The following is a 15,053-nucleotide window of genomic DNA, read 5'->3' on the forward strand; positions in this document are numbered from 1 at the left end:
CTCCAACAGGGATATGTACTGTGATTCTCGTGTTGATGGCAGCCACCATACCATTCTGCTCCAGTATATACACTGCGCTCGTTACATCCATTGCCAATGAATTTGGATGTTCCCGCGGTTTCAACATTAAACATCACCACTTTCCTCTTGGGATTCGCTTGTGGATCTTTTTTGTTCGGGCCCCTTTCCGAAGCCTAGTATGTTGGAAAACAAACATTGCCCCCCCCCCAAAAAAACCCAACCAAGACCTTCTTTCTTTGTTTTTGGGTGGTCATCGTTAATCTCTATAGGAGCCTTACTGCCATCTTCCGATTGGTTTTGACCCTCTTTGCCCTATTTTAGATGGGCTGTGCTTCAGCCCCCAATGTTGCGTCGATGATTATATTTCCATTTTTTTTTTGGGCTTCTTCGGTTCGCCGACGGTAACTAACTCAGATGTTCAATAACAAATATTTGGTTCCAGAGTGACCGCACAGTGCCATTGGCGCTGTTCTCTGCAGCTAACTTTCCTGGCACTGTCACTGCGCCCACTGTCGGAGGATTCATCTATCAATACACTGATTGAAGGTGGTGTTTCTGGGTGATCCTGATCCTCAGTGGCACTGGCTATGTAGCCACAATTGTCTTTCTACCCGAGACCTCTCATCCGAAACTTATCACGAACAAAGTCTGTTGTAATAATAATCCTGATCATGATGCAACTGTCAATCGCGTGACTGTCCAAGAGCAATTTTACACGAATCTCATTCGGCCATGAATCATGCTCTTCACTCAACTAATCCTGTTTCTTCTGCCCCTCTACATGGCGTTTATCTATGGCATTCTCTACCTGAACTTTACCGCTTATTTCGTCGTTTACGAGGAATCCTGGGAATGGACCCCTGGCATTGCCGGGTTTTCCTTTCTAGGTATCGGTGCTGGCATGACCATTGCCACTTTGGCATCACCGTATGTCAACCGCATCCATGGAGCTTACGCTCACCGATTGGGTGGTCTACATCCAGAGGCTCGCCTCCCACATCTCATCGTCATCTTATAGCTCATTCCAAGTAGTCTATTCTGGTTTGGATGGACCGCGGCGGATATAGGGTTGGAGCGGAAGGAAGGATTTTCCGGTCCGGGAGACGACTTCCTTTCCACTGCCTACATACTACGACTACCTCTAGGTTCAACTTACGGAGACTCCGTACAATACTATCAGTTTTACATCAATTTCCATCTTGTAGTGGTTTGCTTATCAGTTCTTGTGGTTGACTAAGCCCATGTAGGAGCTGTTAACTATAGTATGATGCTCGGTGGGATGTCTTGGGCACTATTCAGAATGAATAGAAGAACTCTATTTGAGAAAACTATCTATCGCAAGGCCTATATATAGGCAATCTGGCGTCCATCAACTAACTACTAAAGAAATTGTTGCGAAAGCATTTTGAAGAGACAAAAAGAAATGCAAAGTGCATAATGCGTATATGGTTGAGAATGAGTTCCATAGGAGAAATGAATGCTTCTCGGTGGTGCTCTGCAGTGGTGGCAGTTCGATATACTGGAAAAGTGCCTCTCAGAGGATGAGGAGGGTGTTGTTCGGTCTCTCTGGGAGCAGCTGCGGGTTGTTGAGAGAGAGACTCGGGATGACCATCTGTTTAGGAGACATCCTAGGCGTTTCCGGTTTCTGTCGCTTCGGGGATCGCTTGAGAGTAGTTGGTTCCGGGGTGTAGCCATCTAGAGTGTTTGGAGGTCCGGAACTCCTCCAATTTCGGCGTCTGCTATGAGATTTTCTTTACTAATCGCTGATGCTTTAATTGCTCAACTGAGTGTCTTTATATTTGTACGTATGAAAATAATTTGGTTGAGGGATGTACAAAAGGCGCAGACAAACAAAGATGTTTGCTATTGCGTCGTGATAGGTTACGCCTAGGTCAGCACTCGGAGCAGATCCTCGTAAGCACACTTTAGCGAGATGCTTGTCCCGCGCTAAGGATACTTTTGCGTGAACCTTTATATGTTAGCCTCCTGTCTCGGCAGGTGTTCTTCTCTTTTCCTCTCTGCTGAATTCTTCTTGTATATAGCTAGTCAATAGCTCCCGGGGTCTAGCCCTTTACATACCTCTGGGTGAGAATCTTCACCTTTACTTAGCGTATGTCATGGACTGAGGCTGCTCCGGGCTCGATAAGTAGTGTAGTTAAAACGAACAATATTTATATCTAGACTAGGTAGCCTATCGACGACAATATCGAACCTGGAGAGGAAGAAGTGTGGTGATTAATGACTAACGGCCAACTACCGATTTTGCAAACGCCGCCAAAAAAGCAATATGAGCAAACGGCAAGCTCTAGCCCGTGATATAATATAGAATCTCGCCATTTTTTCCCACACGCTTGCCTTACTGGTTCGATCAGCCTATTATAAAACAAAGCTAGCGTGTCCCACATACCGGCCGACCGATCGAAGAACGAATCAGAACCAAACCAGAGAATTCAGCTAGTATGGCTCGACCCAATGAAGCCGTTGGCCCCAGTAGGGCTGGCCGAGAGCCCTTGCTAGTGGCCACGAACAATCGAAAGCCTACCAAGATTTCAGATTCTCAATGTTGACTGATGGAAAAGAACTTCGCTTTGAAGACTGGTTGTTGCTGACGGGCCAGAAGTTGGCTAAAAATGCTGACCATTTTGACACACCTCAACTCCTATGGCATACGTAGCCAGTTGCCATGAGGGTAAAACATGCAAGCACATCACCTCCCGAATGTGAGATGAAATTTTGGACCCGTACACCGGCTCCAAAGACATGCTTGATCACTTGAAGAAAATATATAGCGACCCTAACCGTGTTACTACCGTGAAGCGCCAGTTCCGAAAATTGTACCTGAAGACTACTGACAAGTTCCATAATTTCCTGTCTGAGTTCCTGTACCTTGCTGCTGAAGCAGGAGTCTCTGAGGATGATTGGAAGGATAATCTCTAACAAACCGACCAACAGGCTTCAGGAGCTGTGTGTCTCCACCAGCATCAGTGAGGAAACATCCCAGGAGTTCTTTAATGCCGTATCCCATATTACAAGCAATTTTGAGGTTATCAACCATCGCACCTAGAGGAGCCATACCTTCAGCTTCTCTCCAACCAACAAGAGGCGACTCGAAGCAAAGTCTGTGAAGTGGATAAAATTTACATCAGAAAGGAAATCTTACCATTTCGGAGCACTGTTCCTGCTGAGGCCCGTGCGTCAAACAATCGCGAACGTTTGATAGAGGGAGGGAAGTGCTTTTACTGTCAGAAACTTAGCCACCTTGCACGAGACTGTACCACGAAGCGGGTATCCTCTGAACTAAAGAACCTCAAGTGGAATAGAGTATCTGAGATTGAAAGTGACAATGGAGCGGGAAAAGTCTGGCCCAGGAGAAAGTCCCTGACCTGGGGTTGGATTATGTCGACCTTGATAAACTAGGTGTTAGCCAACTCGTCGATGGAAAAGGGGTTGATTTTAACACTCAGATAGTATACAATGGCACCAGCATACCTTCGATCACATTGGCCGACACTAGAGCAAACGGATATCTTTTTATGGACACCAATTGAACGATGGAGTTAGCGAGATTTTCTTTTTTTGGAATCCATACTCACCGACTTAGGCGAGTGATAGACACAAAATGATACAATAGCGAGCCTGGGGTCCCCATTATCCATGCCATTGTGTGTCATTTACTCATTGGCGGCCGACGCTTCTTGAACCAGCCTTTCTTAATTACTGATTTGGGTCAGCACGATCTAATTTTTTGAGAGAAAGTGGACTGATAGACAGGATCTGTGGCTGGATATGAAGAACCCGAGGTTGGTCTGGTCCTCTTCACTATGCATGTGACAATGTGACAAGTACATTGCACTTCGAGTTCGAAGGCCATTTATGGATATTTGTAGAAAGGGAACAATACCACCCGAACAGAATAACAGAATTGTCTCATAATATACACGCTTTTTCTAATAAGATATGGTAATAACGAAACCCAGTACAATAATATCAAAGAATGGTACAATGACAGAAACTCATGAAACCATATCCATTCGTGCCCTAACACCGGATCCAATTCAATCCCTTTAGTCCTTCTTGGGCTTCTTTGTTCCGTATTTCGACCGGCTGGTCAGACGGCTGGCAACACCACCCTACAAGCCGTTAGTATACGGGTCGATAAATAGTCGCAAGGGAATATATAGAAAACATACCAAATCCATAGCACCACGAACTAAGTGATATTTCACACCAGGACAATCCTGAGCTCTGCCACCACGAACCAGAACTACACTGTGCTGCTGGACATTGTGACCTAGACCCAGTCAGCCTTCTGTTTCTCCTTTCCTCTCTCCCACCGACTCCCACAAAAGGAAAATACATACCCTCGCCCGGAATGTAAGCCGTAATGACCTTCCCACTACTCAACCTAACTCTTGCCGTCTTCCTTTCACCCGAGTTCGGCTTCTTCGGCTTCGTAATACCAGTCTTCAAACAAACGCCCTTCATCTGTGACCTATCCACCAGCGCCGGAGACCTCGATCTCCGCGCCCGCTGCGAAACTCGGCACCCGCGACGGACCTGGTTGCATGTTGCCTGACGGAACGGGGAGGTGGAGAATTGGCGGCGCAGGAGAGCGGAGGGGCCTGCTGGTGCGATTGTCAGTCGTGCTGTTGTGAAGCCGGCGAGGGCGGCGGGTGTGCGGAGGATAGGTTGGAAGCACGAGGTTGTTTTGATTGCGGTGGCGGCGATGGAGGGGCGCTGGATGATTGTTCGCAGGGTACGGAGGGTGAGGGAGGAGATTAGGGGTGGCATTTTGGCGTTATTGGAGCGTTAGGCGTTATCGCTGGTTAGATTGGATCGGGGGTCGGGTTGAGATGCGATAATTTTGGATAGTTACACGTGACTGGTTTGCGGGTGTGGTGTGTTTGGGTTACCGGGGGAGCTGGGACTGTCGTAATGGCAAGCTGCTTTTATCGAGCTCCAACATCGTCACCGATTCACCTTCATCTTCTTTCTATCGGGGCCTCTTCATTTTTGAAACAAGATCCCACATCTGATTTCCGTGCCTATATTCTTCTTTAAACACACGTGCTCTATCTCTACAACCGCCATAATGGTATGCCACGTCTCACCACCTATCAACCATATCTATCTCGAACCCAAACCTAACAGAAAGACAGTCCCTCCGCATCGCTCCTCAACCAAACCACCCAACCCAAACATCCAACACAACCACCCGCCAACAAATCCCCATCTCCCTCCCCCGCGCCTCAAAGGGCGCCCCCTCCGCCCCCGGTCTCCCCGACACCCTCCGTACCAAACTAACCGCCCAAGCCCCCTATGGCCCCCCCTCCGCCAACACTAACACGATCCCGTCCTCTGCGCACCCTCTCGAGGCGCGTCTCCTCGCGTGGCGCCAGACGCAGGATGCGATGAAGATGGAGGGTTTGAGACGTGCGTATGGAATTGCAGAGCCTGTGAGGCGTGGGATGGAGTTGAAGATTGTGAGGGATGGGACGTTTAAGCCTGCTGTGCTTGGTGGTGGCCGGGGTGGGAATGTGCATGAGGATATTCTGGTGTTAGGGGGGAGGGATACGGAGGTTGGGTGGGAGGATGTTTTTCAAGGTTTGTTTTCTTTTGTCTTACTCTTTCTATATGATGGTTTTGCTAATACGCCGCAGGAGACGAGTTCAAGGAACCTGCTACCTTCCACGATGAGATGGAGAAGAGACTGCGCATGGATTAATGATTTGACCGGCTTTTTTTTTTTTTTATCGGTTTTTGTCTTTACGAATTCGTCTTCATGATGCTTCGCGGTTAGGGATTGATACAGGCGCAGTTACAAGATGTGTCATATATGAAAATAACTACCTCTATCCATCATCACAATAAATCAGTCGAAGTGATATAGCAAGTTATTGCATTAGAGCCCTTACGTGTTCTTGATATAAGCCATGTATTAACATATATTCAGCCATTCTCTTTGTACATGATAATCGTCAATCTAAAAGATTGGAACAATAAAGAAAAAGAAAAGAGAGAAAAAGACACGCAGATAAAGATCCAGATCCTGGAATAAATCAAAAGAGAACACAGAACTAGAAACACTGGAGCGAAGAAAGCTTGACTGAAAGAATTGCCATATAAAACAACAATAAACATATCAAGCTCAAGGTTAAACAGGGTATATATAAGCACAGTGCAAGGATGTGTAGTGTAAAAAGGGACAAGTCAAGCCACTCACATACGCAACTATGGGAATAGAACAGGGGGACAAGAAATGATGAGGAATAACTAGGCAACATGTCCTCCGGGCGCTGCCCAAGCAAGTATTAGGGAATTGAAATTGAACATCCATAACGCCGCCTCATGGGCTTGATAGCCAGACAAGGCAAGTGAATATCCTGCGCCAGGCGATTGAGAAGGAAGAAATGCAAAGCTAAACGAGGAAAGGAAAAAAGAAAGAGAGAAGGAAAGAAGGCAGATGAATGCGGTATCCCAACACCGATAATGGAGAAAGATAATGCGGATGATCAACCTGTAAAACGTGTAAAAAACGCATGCCCTGTTTAGAGGATGACACAGCGACATCCAGGGCTGCGTACGCTGGGGACCCGTTCCCGGATGGATTGGCCCTTGGCTCCAGCGGCGTCCTCTTCATCGATAAGCTCCTGGGGTTTAATTGTCATGTGAACGACGTTGGGTGCGTCACGGTTAAATTTGGAGTCTAATCAAAAGCAAGTCAGTGCCAAGTTTCATCCATGACAGCGGAATAGCTATTCCATTAGAGTTTACATACCCGATAGAGGTGCTTTATCTTCTAATAGTTTCCCAAACGAGATCAGTCGGATGGAGCTAGGTGACGACGGACGCGATTCCCAGTCTGCATATAATTGGTCACATTCAGCACATTTCAACTTGCCAACCTCGCATGCAGCCAATCATCGGCCAAATGGTCTGCATTTCTTTCCGAGAAATGTGGATGGGGGATCCTTACCTGAACGCCATTCCCTCCAGATCAATTCCTTGAGAGTATAGACACTCATGGCAAATGGGTCATTGTTTTCGACATTGACCGACTGCTTGCGTAGGTATTTCCCATCAATCTTAAACGGATGTCGCGATCCCGACGTCAACAGCAGAGTGATCACCAGCGACGATCCGGAGTCTTCATCTTCTTTTGGCTGTTCGTCCTTGGGGCTCTCCACCTCTTTCGCATGTGCACCCGCAGCTTCCGGCGACGGCTCTTTGGTCTTTTCCGCGGCAGTCTGGGCTGCACCATTCGACGAGGCGACAGTCGTATCGTTGGTCGTGGTGGAAACATTTGGCGCAGCGCTTTCGCCACTTTCTGTGGGCTTCGTATCGGCAGTCACGGCATTCTCCATTGTCTGTTGAGGACTTTGTTCTGATGCTGCATTGTTTGCAGTTTCGACTGGACCGGAAGATGGTTGTGATTCGTTGGTGGTCGTAGGCAAAGGACCGTTCCCAGTGTCAGCTGGAGCGACGCCCGGCTCGGGGAGGTTGGTGTTGTTGTTGTTGCTGTTGTTGTTGTCGTTGGCCGACATATTAGGATGTACGATGACTTATGTTTATTCGTGAAACTTGTTCGCCGCGGTCGCTGGTCACGATCGACTTGGTTTCCAGTATGAACGAAGGAAAATAGAGGTAGATGGGCGAAAGAGGTCAAAGAGCGGACGATGGGGGGAATGGGCAACGGGCGCGAGATAAAAGGAGGAGAGAGTGGAGGAGAGAGCGAGCGATCGAGGGAGAGTAGGGAGGGGAACTGCGCCTGAACCCACGAGGAAATTGAGAAAGAGAGTTCGAGGATCCAAACAGAGAAAAACAAGCAAAGAGAGATGAAGTGAAAAAAAAAAAAAAAAGAAAAAAAAAAAGAAAGCGAACGATTCACTGGAGAGCGAACGAAAGAAAAGCAATCAGTTGTCGCATAGGAATCACCCGGAGGAGCGTTTGGGGTGGACTATTTGAGCACCACGCGGTAGAAAAAGTAAAGAGACGACTAAAAGGGGTTTCTTAAGGAAGAACAAAGATAGTTTCAAAACAAGATAAGGAAGAGACCAGAGCCAGAGTCAATTCTGGATGGAGATAATGAAGAGGGAAAAAGAAAAGCAGAAAAGAAAGAGAAGTGAAGGTCTCTTTTGTCTCTCTCTCAAAGGGGAAAAGGCCGCAATGACGCTTAAGGCAGCGGGCTGGACCAGAGGCGAAAATAGAACAGAAAAATACAAATATTACTAGCTTTACAAAGTCAATGCTTAAAGGGGCCACGGAAACTTGATATACGCATGTTTTTTCTCTTTTGCTTGCCACGGCTGTGCATTGGTCTTGGTATACATGGGAGGCATACAAGTATACTTCCTCTCGCCACTAGCATTATGCAGTTCTGTATTTCTGGCCGTCATGTCTGACTTGAGCATGAGTGCTGAGCCCTGCAGCTATGTTTGCATCAGCATCTGACAGTTATGTATACTAGGCTTTACCCGAAATAAAATGCTTGTAATTTTGCTAGTTATCCGAATGCCTATAGAATGAAATGACAAGAAATTCTGCATGCATGAAGTCAAAATCGAAGAAGAAACAAAAGCCCATATACTAAGACACACGGTGAAGAACAATCGCTTTAAATCCAAATAAAGAGACTGAAGGTATCTTTTGTAAATCCAGCATCCAATTTGTAATGGTTCAAAACCATCTATCAATCAATTGGTCCACCCAAAGGATTACCTTCGATCTGACACTCCTGCGCATTGTAAAGCCAATGCTACCAATGCCAAATAAAACTAATGCCAATCATGCGATTTTAGGTATGGTCAGTCATTGCTGACCTTCGTAACCCTCCGGCTTTTGCAAGTTATTGACGTGGAAGTAACGGGAGGTGCCTAGAGTGGTGTATTAGCAAGAGCCAACCAAAGCCAAAAGGAACCAAAGATTTACATGAGTATCCCTTCCAGTCAAAGTTATTCTCGGGGTTGCAGTGGCATCTCAGATCGAGCCTCATCTTCTCGCTTGTCGGGCAGTGGGTAAAGGGAACGTGGTAGTAGGCAATCTCGTTCCAGAAATGGATCTCTGGCTTGCTAAGGAGGATGCCAGCAGCAATCGAGTGAACGGGTGCGTCTCCCCATCGCTCATAGAAGAAACCGCCATCGCGGTCAAGGGATTCAAAATAGTCAATGTACTCCTTCGACCTCAGCCATTCCAGGCTTCCGATTTCAAAGTTGGACCACTATAACTCGTTAACCATACCCAAAAGAACAAGGACTATGGAGGGAACTTACGAAGTGACACTTGTTGTAGGTCTTTCCACCATCGTCGCTCAAAAAGTCCATAGAGTTCCCAGATGCGATGTGTTCAGGGTGGTTACCCATGAACTTCTTCACGCTATCCCACAAAGTAGGGATAGTCTCATAATACTCGTACAGACTAAGCGTGAAGCTGTACTTCTTGTTGTTCTCCTTCATGAAGCGGAACGGGTCGTAGGCAATGTCACAAAAGAGCTCAATGCTGGGCTCCACTCGCCAGTAGTACTCGTAGTTCATCATCAATGGGTGGCGGAAGAAGAACCCAGACTCATAGCGACACATGTGACGGTAGCTCTCCGAGTCGCCATAGATGATCTTCTTCTGCCCCATTTCCTGTCGCGCCTTCTTTGCCTTCTCCTGGTCGACCCAGTCGGGGTATGACCAGTGTTCTCTGGGGATGATTCCGTAGTGTGTTGTCCCCGAGACCAGCGACGTGGTGAGTTTCTTGAAATCATCATCAAATTCCTTGTCATTCAAGAATACCCAGTCGTAGTGATAGTTGCGGTTGAAGCGGTCCTCGACTTGTCGGATCGACCGTGCCAAATCCCATATATCCGAGTTGCGAGCTAACGTCACGAAAGTCGCATTCACACGGGTTTCCGGGCGAACAATAACGCTCTCCGACTCGGGCGCCTTGGATGGATAGGAAAATGTAGCGCTATCTTGCGATGCGCTTGCTGACCCACCGGTCACTGTGAGGGAGCCTTTGCCTTTATAAGTCGACGGATTCAATTTTGATAGCGTAGCAGTATCGGGCATAGGAATCGCAGATCTCGAAATAAAAAAGAGGATACCCAGTCCCTGATAGCATAACACCCATAATGTCAGTTATCGGCATGGCGCTTCGACAGGGGTAAGGGGAGAAAGGCGCAAGACAACTCACCAACGCCGCGAACAGCAGATACCGGACATATCTAACCGGTCCTGAAGACATGATTGATATGTGTTAGATCCGTGTTAAACACGGTTGAAAAAAGACGGACAGGAGAAGGTCAGGCGCGATGAGGAAAATCGCAAATAGAGGGGCGTAAACGCGGACCGTATAGGGAAACTGAGCGACGATTCGGCAGAACGAAAGACCAAGGTAATATTCTTTCTCTCCGTCTACAATCGCAATCCAGCTAAAATATGACCTCGAGACATCCGATATTGTAAGCCTCAGCCTTCCAGAGTTGAATGTTGGGGACAGTGGCTGGAATGATAATGCCTCGGGAAGGATGACTGGTATCTCAGGTTGCTGTGGAACGGGCCGGGCTATCAAAGAATAGGACAGAGAAAAGAGACAAAGAATATAGAATAGAAGGGGTCAGAAAGGATCTGGCGGTGGTTCCAGGATGCCGACAGCAGGAAGAAGGATTTGCTGTAAGATGAAATGGACAAGAAAATAGTAAAAGGTGGCCGTGCCACGCAAGACACAGACGCACCTGTACCCGAGCCTCAACTGCGAGACATCGGAGGCGTTGGAGAGACACCGTTCTTCTGCTGATTTCCCAGAAAGGAAAAAAAAAAAAAAAAAAGAATTCACTCTACGGAGTATAGAAACGGTTCTGACAGTTCTGACTTCCATCGTTTCTGTCAAAAATACCCATGCTCAGATCAACGACGATCATCTGTATCCACTGGTTTGGGATTCCTATTGCTGGGACGGCAGCCTTGCAAATTCAATGTTTGAAGAATAGAACCCGTCTGGATCGATTCAAATTTGAAGACAAGCTATTGATATCATTTCGCTCGAATTATCACTCGTTGAATCCAGGTAACCCCCAATGGTGATACCTTGTTACTCGTTTGGAGCCCTTTGCGGTGGCAACAGGCAAACCAGCGTCCAGCGTCAAGAGTATCCGAACGCCGTTAACTACAGCTCCAATTGTGCCCTGATATGTGAGAAGTCTAGTTCGTACCGTTCCTAGTATACAGGCTTCAAGGCCATAAACCCGGGAAACCAATAGGCACGGCGCATTGTCTTAGAGACTTATTAGGTACAGAGTTCAGAGTACAGAGCACAAAGTGGTAGCTCAGTTGAGAAAAGCACGATCCATGATATTAGGACTCATCTGGAAAGAACTTCTTGATGTCGTGCATTGGCTTGAACTGTCTCTCTGGACGTCAGATTGTTAGCAGCTCGAGTGCTTGAACCTGTCGCTAATTGGAATGATTATTCTCATCGGAACTAGCTCGATTCCACAATCATAGACTTTCGTTGAAACATACATATTTACTCGTGAGCTGTCAAGTAGGAAGAGCACAAGTACAGAGTATAGTAGATACTCCGACACCGCCTTCTGCCTCAGGCATTATCTGATATCAGACCTCACTTCATCCCGCACCACAAGAATATTGGATTTCCCCCCCAACGCCATGTCGTGCTGAGTGCTTTCCACTTCCCACCCCCTTCAATTCACTGCCATTGGACCGAAGATGTCTTTCTTCGGCTTCGATACTACCCTTCCAAATAAAAAGGGGTTTTTCGATGCCTCAGATCCCTTTGCCGAAGTCGCTCGTGCTAGAGCGGCGGGCCAGCAAGGCGACGACGACGATGATGATGCGTGAGAGTTCCTCTCGTTTGGAATTAGGATAAGAAACAAGAACATGAAATGGCTAATCCTTTCTTGTTGTACTTTACAGAATCGATTTCGAGGATACGTACGATGGTCTTGGTGACCGACTCAATGAGGACCAGGATGCGTTCAACGATGACACGTTCGGTGATGCAGGTGATAGTGATGGCCCCGTAGGCAAGGATTTCGATTTCTTCGGCAGAACAGCACAGGTGGCCGATGCATTTGGGGAAGAACAAGTCCGTTACAACCTACAGTATCCGACCGAAGGCGTGGCGGAAACTATCACGCAGACAAACACGGTTCAAGAACCAAAACCCAAGCGGACAGGGTATGAGAAGTACGAGGACCCCGGGTATATTCCCGACCTGCAGGCCAAATCCAGTGTTTGGGGGGTATCGAAGAAGCCTGAAGAGCCCATCTACGAGCCACCGGCGGCTAGAAGGATATTGAGTCTGGAAGAAGTCGAAGCGCAGCTACGCCAGTCGAGTGCTCGTTCAGCATTGCTGGCTCAGCCACCGGTGTCGCTACCTCCAGGAATCCCCGAACCGCTTTACCCGCCCCAGCAGATGCCTTTGTTGCCGGAAATATTCTCGCAGATCCCTCCGGAGATTTTGCAAGCCCAGTTGGCCAAAGGCATCCCGCCAGCGCAGTTGCTGCAACATCTTCCTCAGCCGATGGTTCCTGAGCCCTATCCACTACCTCCACAAGCACCTCCCGGCATCCCGTTGCATCTCCTTCAGAATGCCAATTTCCACCCACAGCATATGGCACCTCCGCCGCAGCGACATGCAATGCCCCCGATGCCTCTTCAGCAGCAGCAGCCCCAGCAGCAGCAGCAGCAGCCACCTCTGCCACCGCAAGCTCTACAAGGTGCGAACAATCCTCTGCCGGTTATCACCAATCCGCAGCAGCTGATGCAGCTACCGGAAGAGCAACGCATGGCATACCTGTTGGAAGATGCCAAGCGTGCGAAGCGTAACCACAAGATATTCCTCCTCTCGCGGTTCAACGGCTTGATGACCCCGCAGGACAAGAATTTCATTACGCGGATTCAATTGCAGCAACTGGTGGCAGCTGCGGGAAACGTCGGAGACTCGGATCCAGAGGCTGTCTTGGCTGAGGATTTCTACTACCAGGTCTACAGTCAGATTCGGGGTGCTCCTCGTCAGCATCCGCACCAGCCTCTCGGTCACTTTGCGCAAACCTATTTATTCCAGACTGGTAATCGTTTTGGTGGCCACGGCGGGCGGAGAAACGGACAAAACGCCGACAACCACATGCAGCGGATGCAACAGCAGGTGCAGCGGGCAGTGGAAGCAGCCAAGGCAAAGCCCAAGAATAAGCAACTCATCATCGAGGGTAGTCTGGGCAAGATTTCTTTCAGTAACGCAAAGGCTCCGAGAACGATGCTCAATATCAAACGTCCTGAGAGCTCGGAGGGAGCCAAGACCACTAAGAAGGCACAGACCGATCTAAGCCTCACTGATCGGAAATTCATCCTGAACAGCATCGAAAATGTATACAACAATTTGATGGCCATGGAGGACATGGAGCGTACCATGCCTCCCCCGCCGGACGAGGACGATCCTGAAGCGATTCAACGGCACATGGAATGGCGCCAGAAGGTCCGTTCGCTCAACCAAAAGTTATGGCAGGCTCTCAAAGTCATGGAGCCGATCGTCCCCAATGCCAACACCCCGCATCCGTTCATCGCGTTCCTCTCGTACCCCAAGGGCAAGAAAGCTATCCCCCGTATTTTCCGCCAAATCGACCAAGAACAGCGGGTCACCATTCTCACCATGATTGTCGTTCACTTGGATACATTGGATGTTGTTCGACGCTCACAACAAGCAGCGGGCGAGACGCCGTCGCTAGATGTGCGCGAGGCCGTTGACTTGTTCTCGCAGGCTGTGATGCCCAGTCTCTTGATGTATGTCAGCGAAGCACCGTTTAACATCATCATCGGTCTTCTGGGATTGGTCATTGCCCAGACCCACGTGCAGACGGTGTCCAAAACTCGTATCGGACTGGGTATCTTGACCATGATGCTCAGTCGCGCAGAGATTGTCAAGGAGGCCGGACAGGCTGAGGAACACGATTGGCACCAATGGGTTGAGAAGTTTAACGTGTTGTTTGATACTTTGGAGCCCATCCTTGCTGATATCTTCCCTGCTTCCATCAACGCTGGCGACGATATGTACGTGTGGCAGTTCTTGGCGGCCGTTGGTATTGGAGCTAGCCCGGAGCAGCAGCAGCGCTTGGTTATTGCAGTCAAGTAAGCTTTCCCTCACTCCCTATAGTTTTGGTAATTATGATTCTAACACTTTGGCAGGGACCGAGTCATGGAGACGGTGAACTACAGCAAGACGCTCCCCCCTGATATGGGAAGTCAACGACTTGGAAACGTCAACCTTTTCATGCGTGCAATTGGACTTGACGTCGAACTTCTCGGATAAAGAAGCGAATATTTTCTGTTTATGGGTCTGGGGTGGTTGCCCTCTCTAATAAGCCTCTCGTGACCGAACATACGTGGAATATTTGAAACTTCCGCATCCGTCTCGGGCTACATGCACCCTAGTATTGCTTTTTGTGCGACCGGCACACTTTGTCTCCATGTGACAGCTGTTCATACAACATCACATGGGTCCTGTGTGCTTCAGGAGGGGGCTTGATTACTTTTAAGGGTGTGGTCTCAATCCCGGAAAGGGAAGAATGAGCCCTCCCCGGAGCAAGAACTCACCAATTCGGAATACGGTAGATTGGCTGCAAAAGGCTTATCTACTGTATACTGGCTCGGGCGACCAGCAAGAATGGCACGATAAGGAGAAAAAAGGGCCCAGTGTTGTAACTTTTGGATATGGGTATTTGTTTTTTGTGACGTTGACGATTATGCTTCACATTTCTATTCCTGTTTTTTTTCTTGTCTCTTCTCCTTTTTATTTCTAGTTCTTAACAATGTGTTATGTCCGGTTTGCTGCATGGTTGCTCCGATATCTGGTCGTACTGTCTATGAAACCTCGGGCCAATCTGTCACTGTTCTGAAACACCCTTGGCACCAGCCCGATACTTTTTGTACATGATGCTTTCCTCTCTGGCAGAGGATACATATTGTGAAATCCAATGGCAATCCAGTTGCTCTCCCGAACCAATTCCGTAAGCCTAATCGTAAACCACGACG

The 15,053-nt window shown here is 48.2% G+C and overlaps 5 protein-coding genes across 5 annotated transcripts; 2 read left to right on the top strand and 3 right to left on the bottom strand.

Annotated features, from left to right (window-relative positions):
* Window positions 1–3,796: 3,796 nt before the first annotated feature.
* On the bottom strand, window positions 3,797–4,853 carry EURHEDRAFT_412029 (mitochondrial 37S ribosomal protein uS12m). The gene is made up of 3 exons (XM_040781799.1): window positions 4,383–4,853; window positions 4,212–4,312; window positions 3,797–4,151 (listed from the first exon to the last, which is right to left on the bottom strand). Exons 1-3 carry the CDS (start codon window positions 4,810–4,812, stop codon window positions 4,086–4,088), a joined length of 597 nt encoding a protein of 198 aa, XP_040639438.1. The 5' UTR covers window positions 4,813–4,853; the 3' UTR covers window positions 3,797–4,085.
* A 236-nt stretch (window positions 4,854–5,089) lies between these two features.
* On the top strand, window positions 5,090–5,773 carry EURHEDRAFT_412030 (proteasome maturation protein). The gene is made up of 3 exons (XM_040781800.1): window positions 5,090–5,116; window positions 5,181–5,625; window positions 5,682–5,773. The coding sequence occupies exons 1-3, from the start codon at window positions 5,114–5,116 to the stop codon at window positions 5,744–5,746; spliced, it is 513 nt and encodes a 170-aa protein (XP_040639439.1). The 5' UTR covers window positions 5,090–5,113; the 3' UTR covers window positions 5,747–5,773.
* Window positions 5,774–6,575: 802 nt separating this feature from the next.
* EURHEDRAFT_424554 (uncharacterized protein) lies at window positions 6,576–7,466 on the bottom strand (the record flags this gene model as incomplete). Its single annotated transcript, XM_040783375.1, has 3 exons — window positions 6,576–6,727; window positions 6,800–6,883; window positions 6,998–7,466. Coding segments are annotated over 3 exons (705 nt in total), but the record flags the coding sequence as incomplete, so codon positions are not given.
* A 1,164-nt stretch (window positions 7,467–8,630) lies between these two features.
* On the bottom strand, window positions 8,631–10,434 carry EURHEDRAFT_52389 (glycosyltransferase family 15 protein). Its single transcript, XM_040786909.1, has 4 exons — window positions 10,198–10,434; window positions 9,291–10,115; window positions 8,950–9,238; window positions 8,631–8,894 (listed from the first exon to the last, which is right to left on the bottom strand). The coding sequence occupies exons 1-4, from the start codon at window positions 10,246–10,248 to the stop codon at window positions 8,830–8,832; spliced, it is 1,230 nt and encodes a 409-aa protein (XP_040639441.1). The 5' UTR covers window positions 10,249–10,434; the 3' UTR covers window positions 8,631–8,829.
* A 1,298-nt stretch (window positions 10,435–11,732) lies between these two features.
* On the top strand, window positions 11,733–14,331 carry EURHEDRAFT_454736 (deadenylation-dependent mRNA-decapping factor PAT1; the record flags this gene model as incomplete). The annotated part of the gene is made up of 3 exons (XM_040784220.1): window positions 11,733–11,860; window positions 11,940–14,150; window positions 14,208–14,331. The coding sequence occupies 3 exons, from the start codon at window positions 11,733–11,735 to the stop codon at window positions 14,329–14,331; spliced, it is 2,463 nt and encodes an 820-aa protein (XP_040639442.1).
* Window positions 14,332–15,053: the final 722 nt, after the last annotated feature.

This window comes from Aspergillus ruber, assembly GCF_000600275.1.
Source record: "Aspergillus ruber CBS 135680 unplaced genomic scaffold scaffold00011, whole genome shotgun sequence".
In the NCBI taxonomy this organism is placed as follows: domain Eukaryota; kingdom Fungi; phylum Ascomycota; class Eurotiomycetes; order Eurotiales; family Aspergillaceae; genus Aspergillus; species Aspergillus ruber.

Coding starts and splice junctions, on each gene's coding strand:
- EURHEDRAFT_412029 (XM_040781799.1), bottom strand. CDS start 4,812: ATGCCACCCCTAATCTCCTCCCTCACCCTCCGTACCCTGCGAACAATC. Junction 4,313..4,382: donor GGCTTACATTCCGGGCGAGG/GTATGTATTTTC, acceptor GACTGGGTCTAG/GTCACAATGTCCAGCAGCAC. Junction 4,152..4,211: donor TTCGTGGTGCTATGGATTTG/GTATGTTTTCTA, acceptor AACGGCTTGTAG/GGTGGTGTTGCCAGCCGTCT.
- EURHEDRAFT_52389 (XM_040786909.1), bottom strand. CDS start 10,248: ATGTCTTCAGGACCGGTTAGATATGTCCGGTATCTGCTGTTCGCGGCG. Junction 9,239..9,290: donor CCTACAACAAGTGTCACTTC/GTAAGTTCCCTC, acceptor AACGAGTTATAG/TGGTCCAACTTTGAAATCGG. Junction 8,895..8,949: donor TGACTGGAAGGGATACTCAT/GTAAATCTTTGG, acceptor ACACCACTCTAG/GCACCTCCCGTTACTTCCAC.
- EURHEDRAFT_412030 (XM_040781800.1), top strand. Junction 5,626..5,681: donor GTGGGAGGATGTTTTTCAAG/GTTTGTTTTCTT, acceptor AATACGCCGCAG/GAGACGAGTTCAAGGAACCT.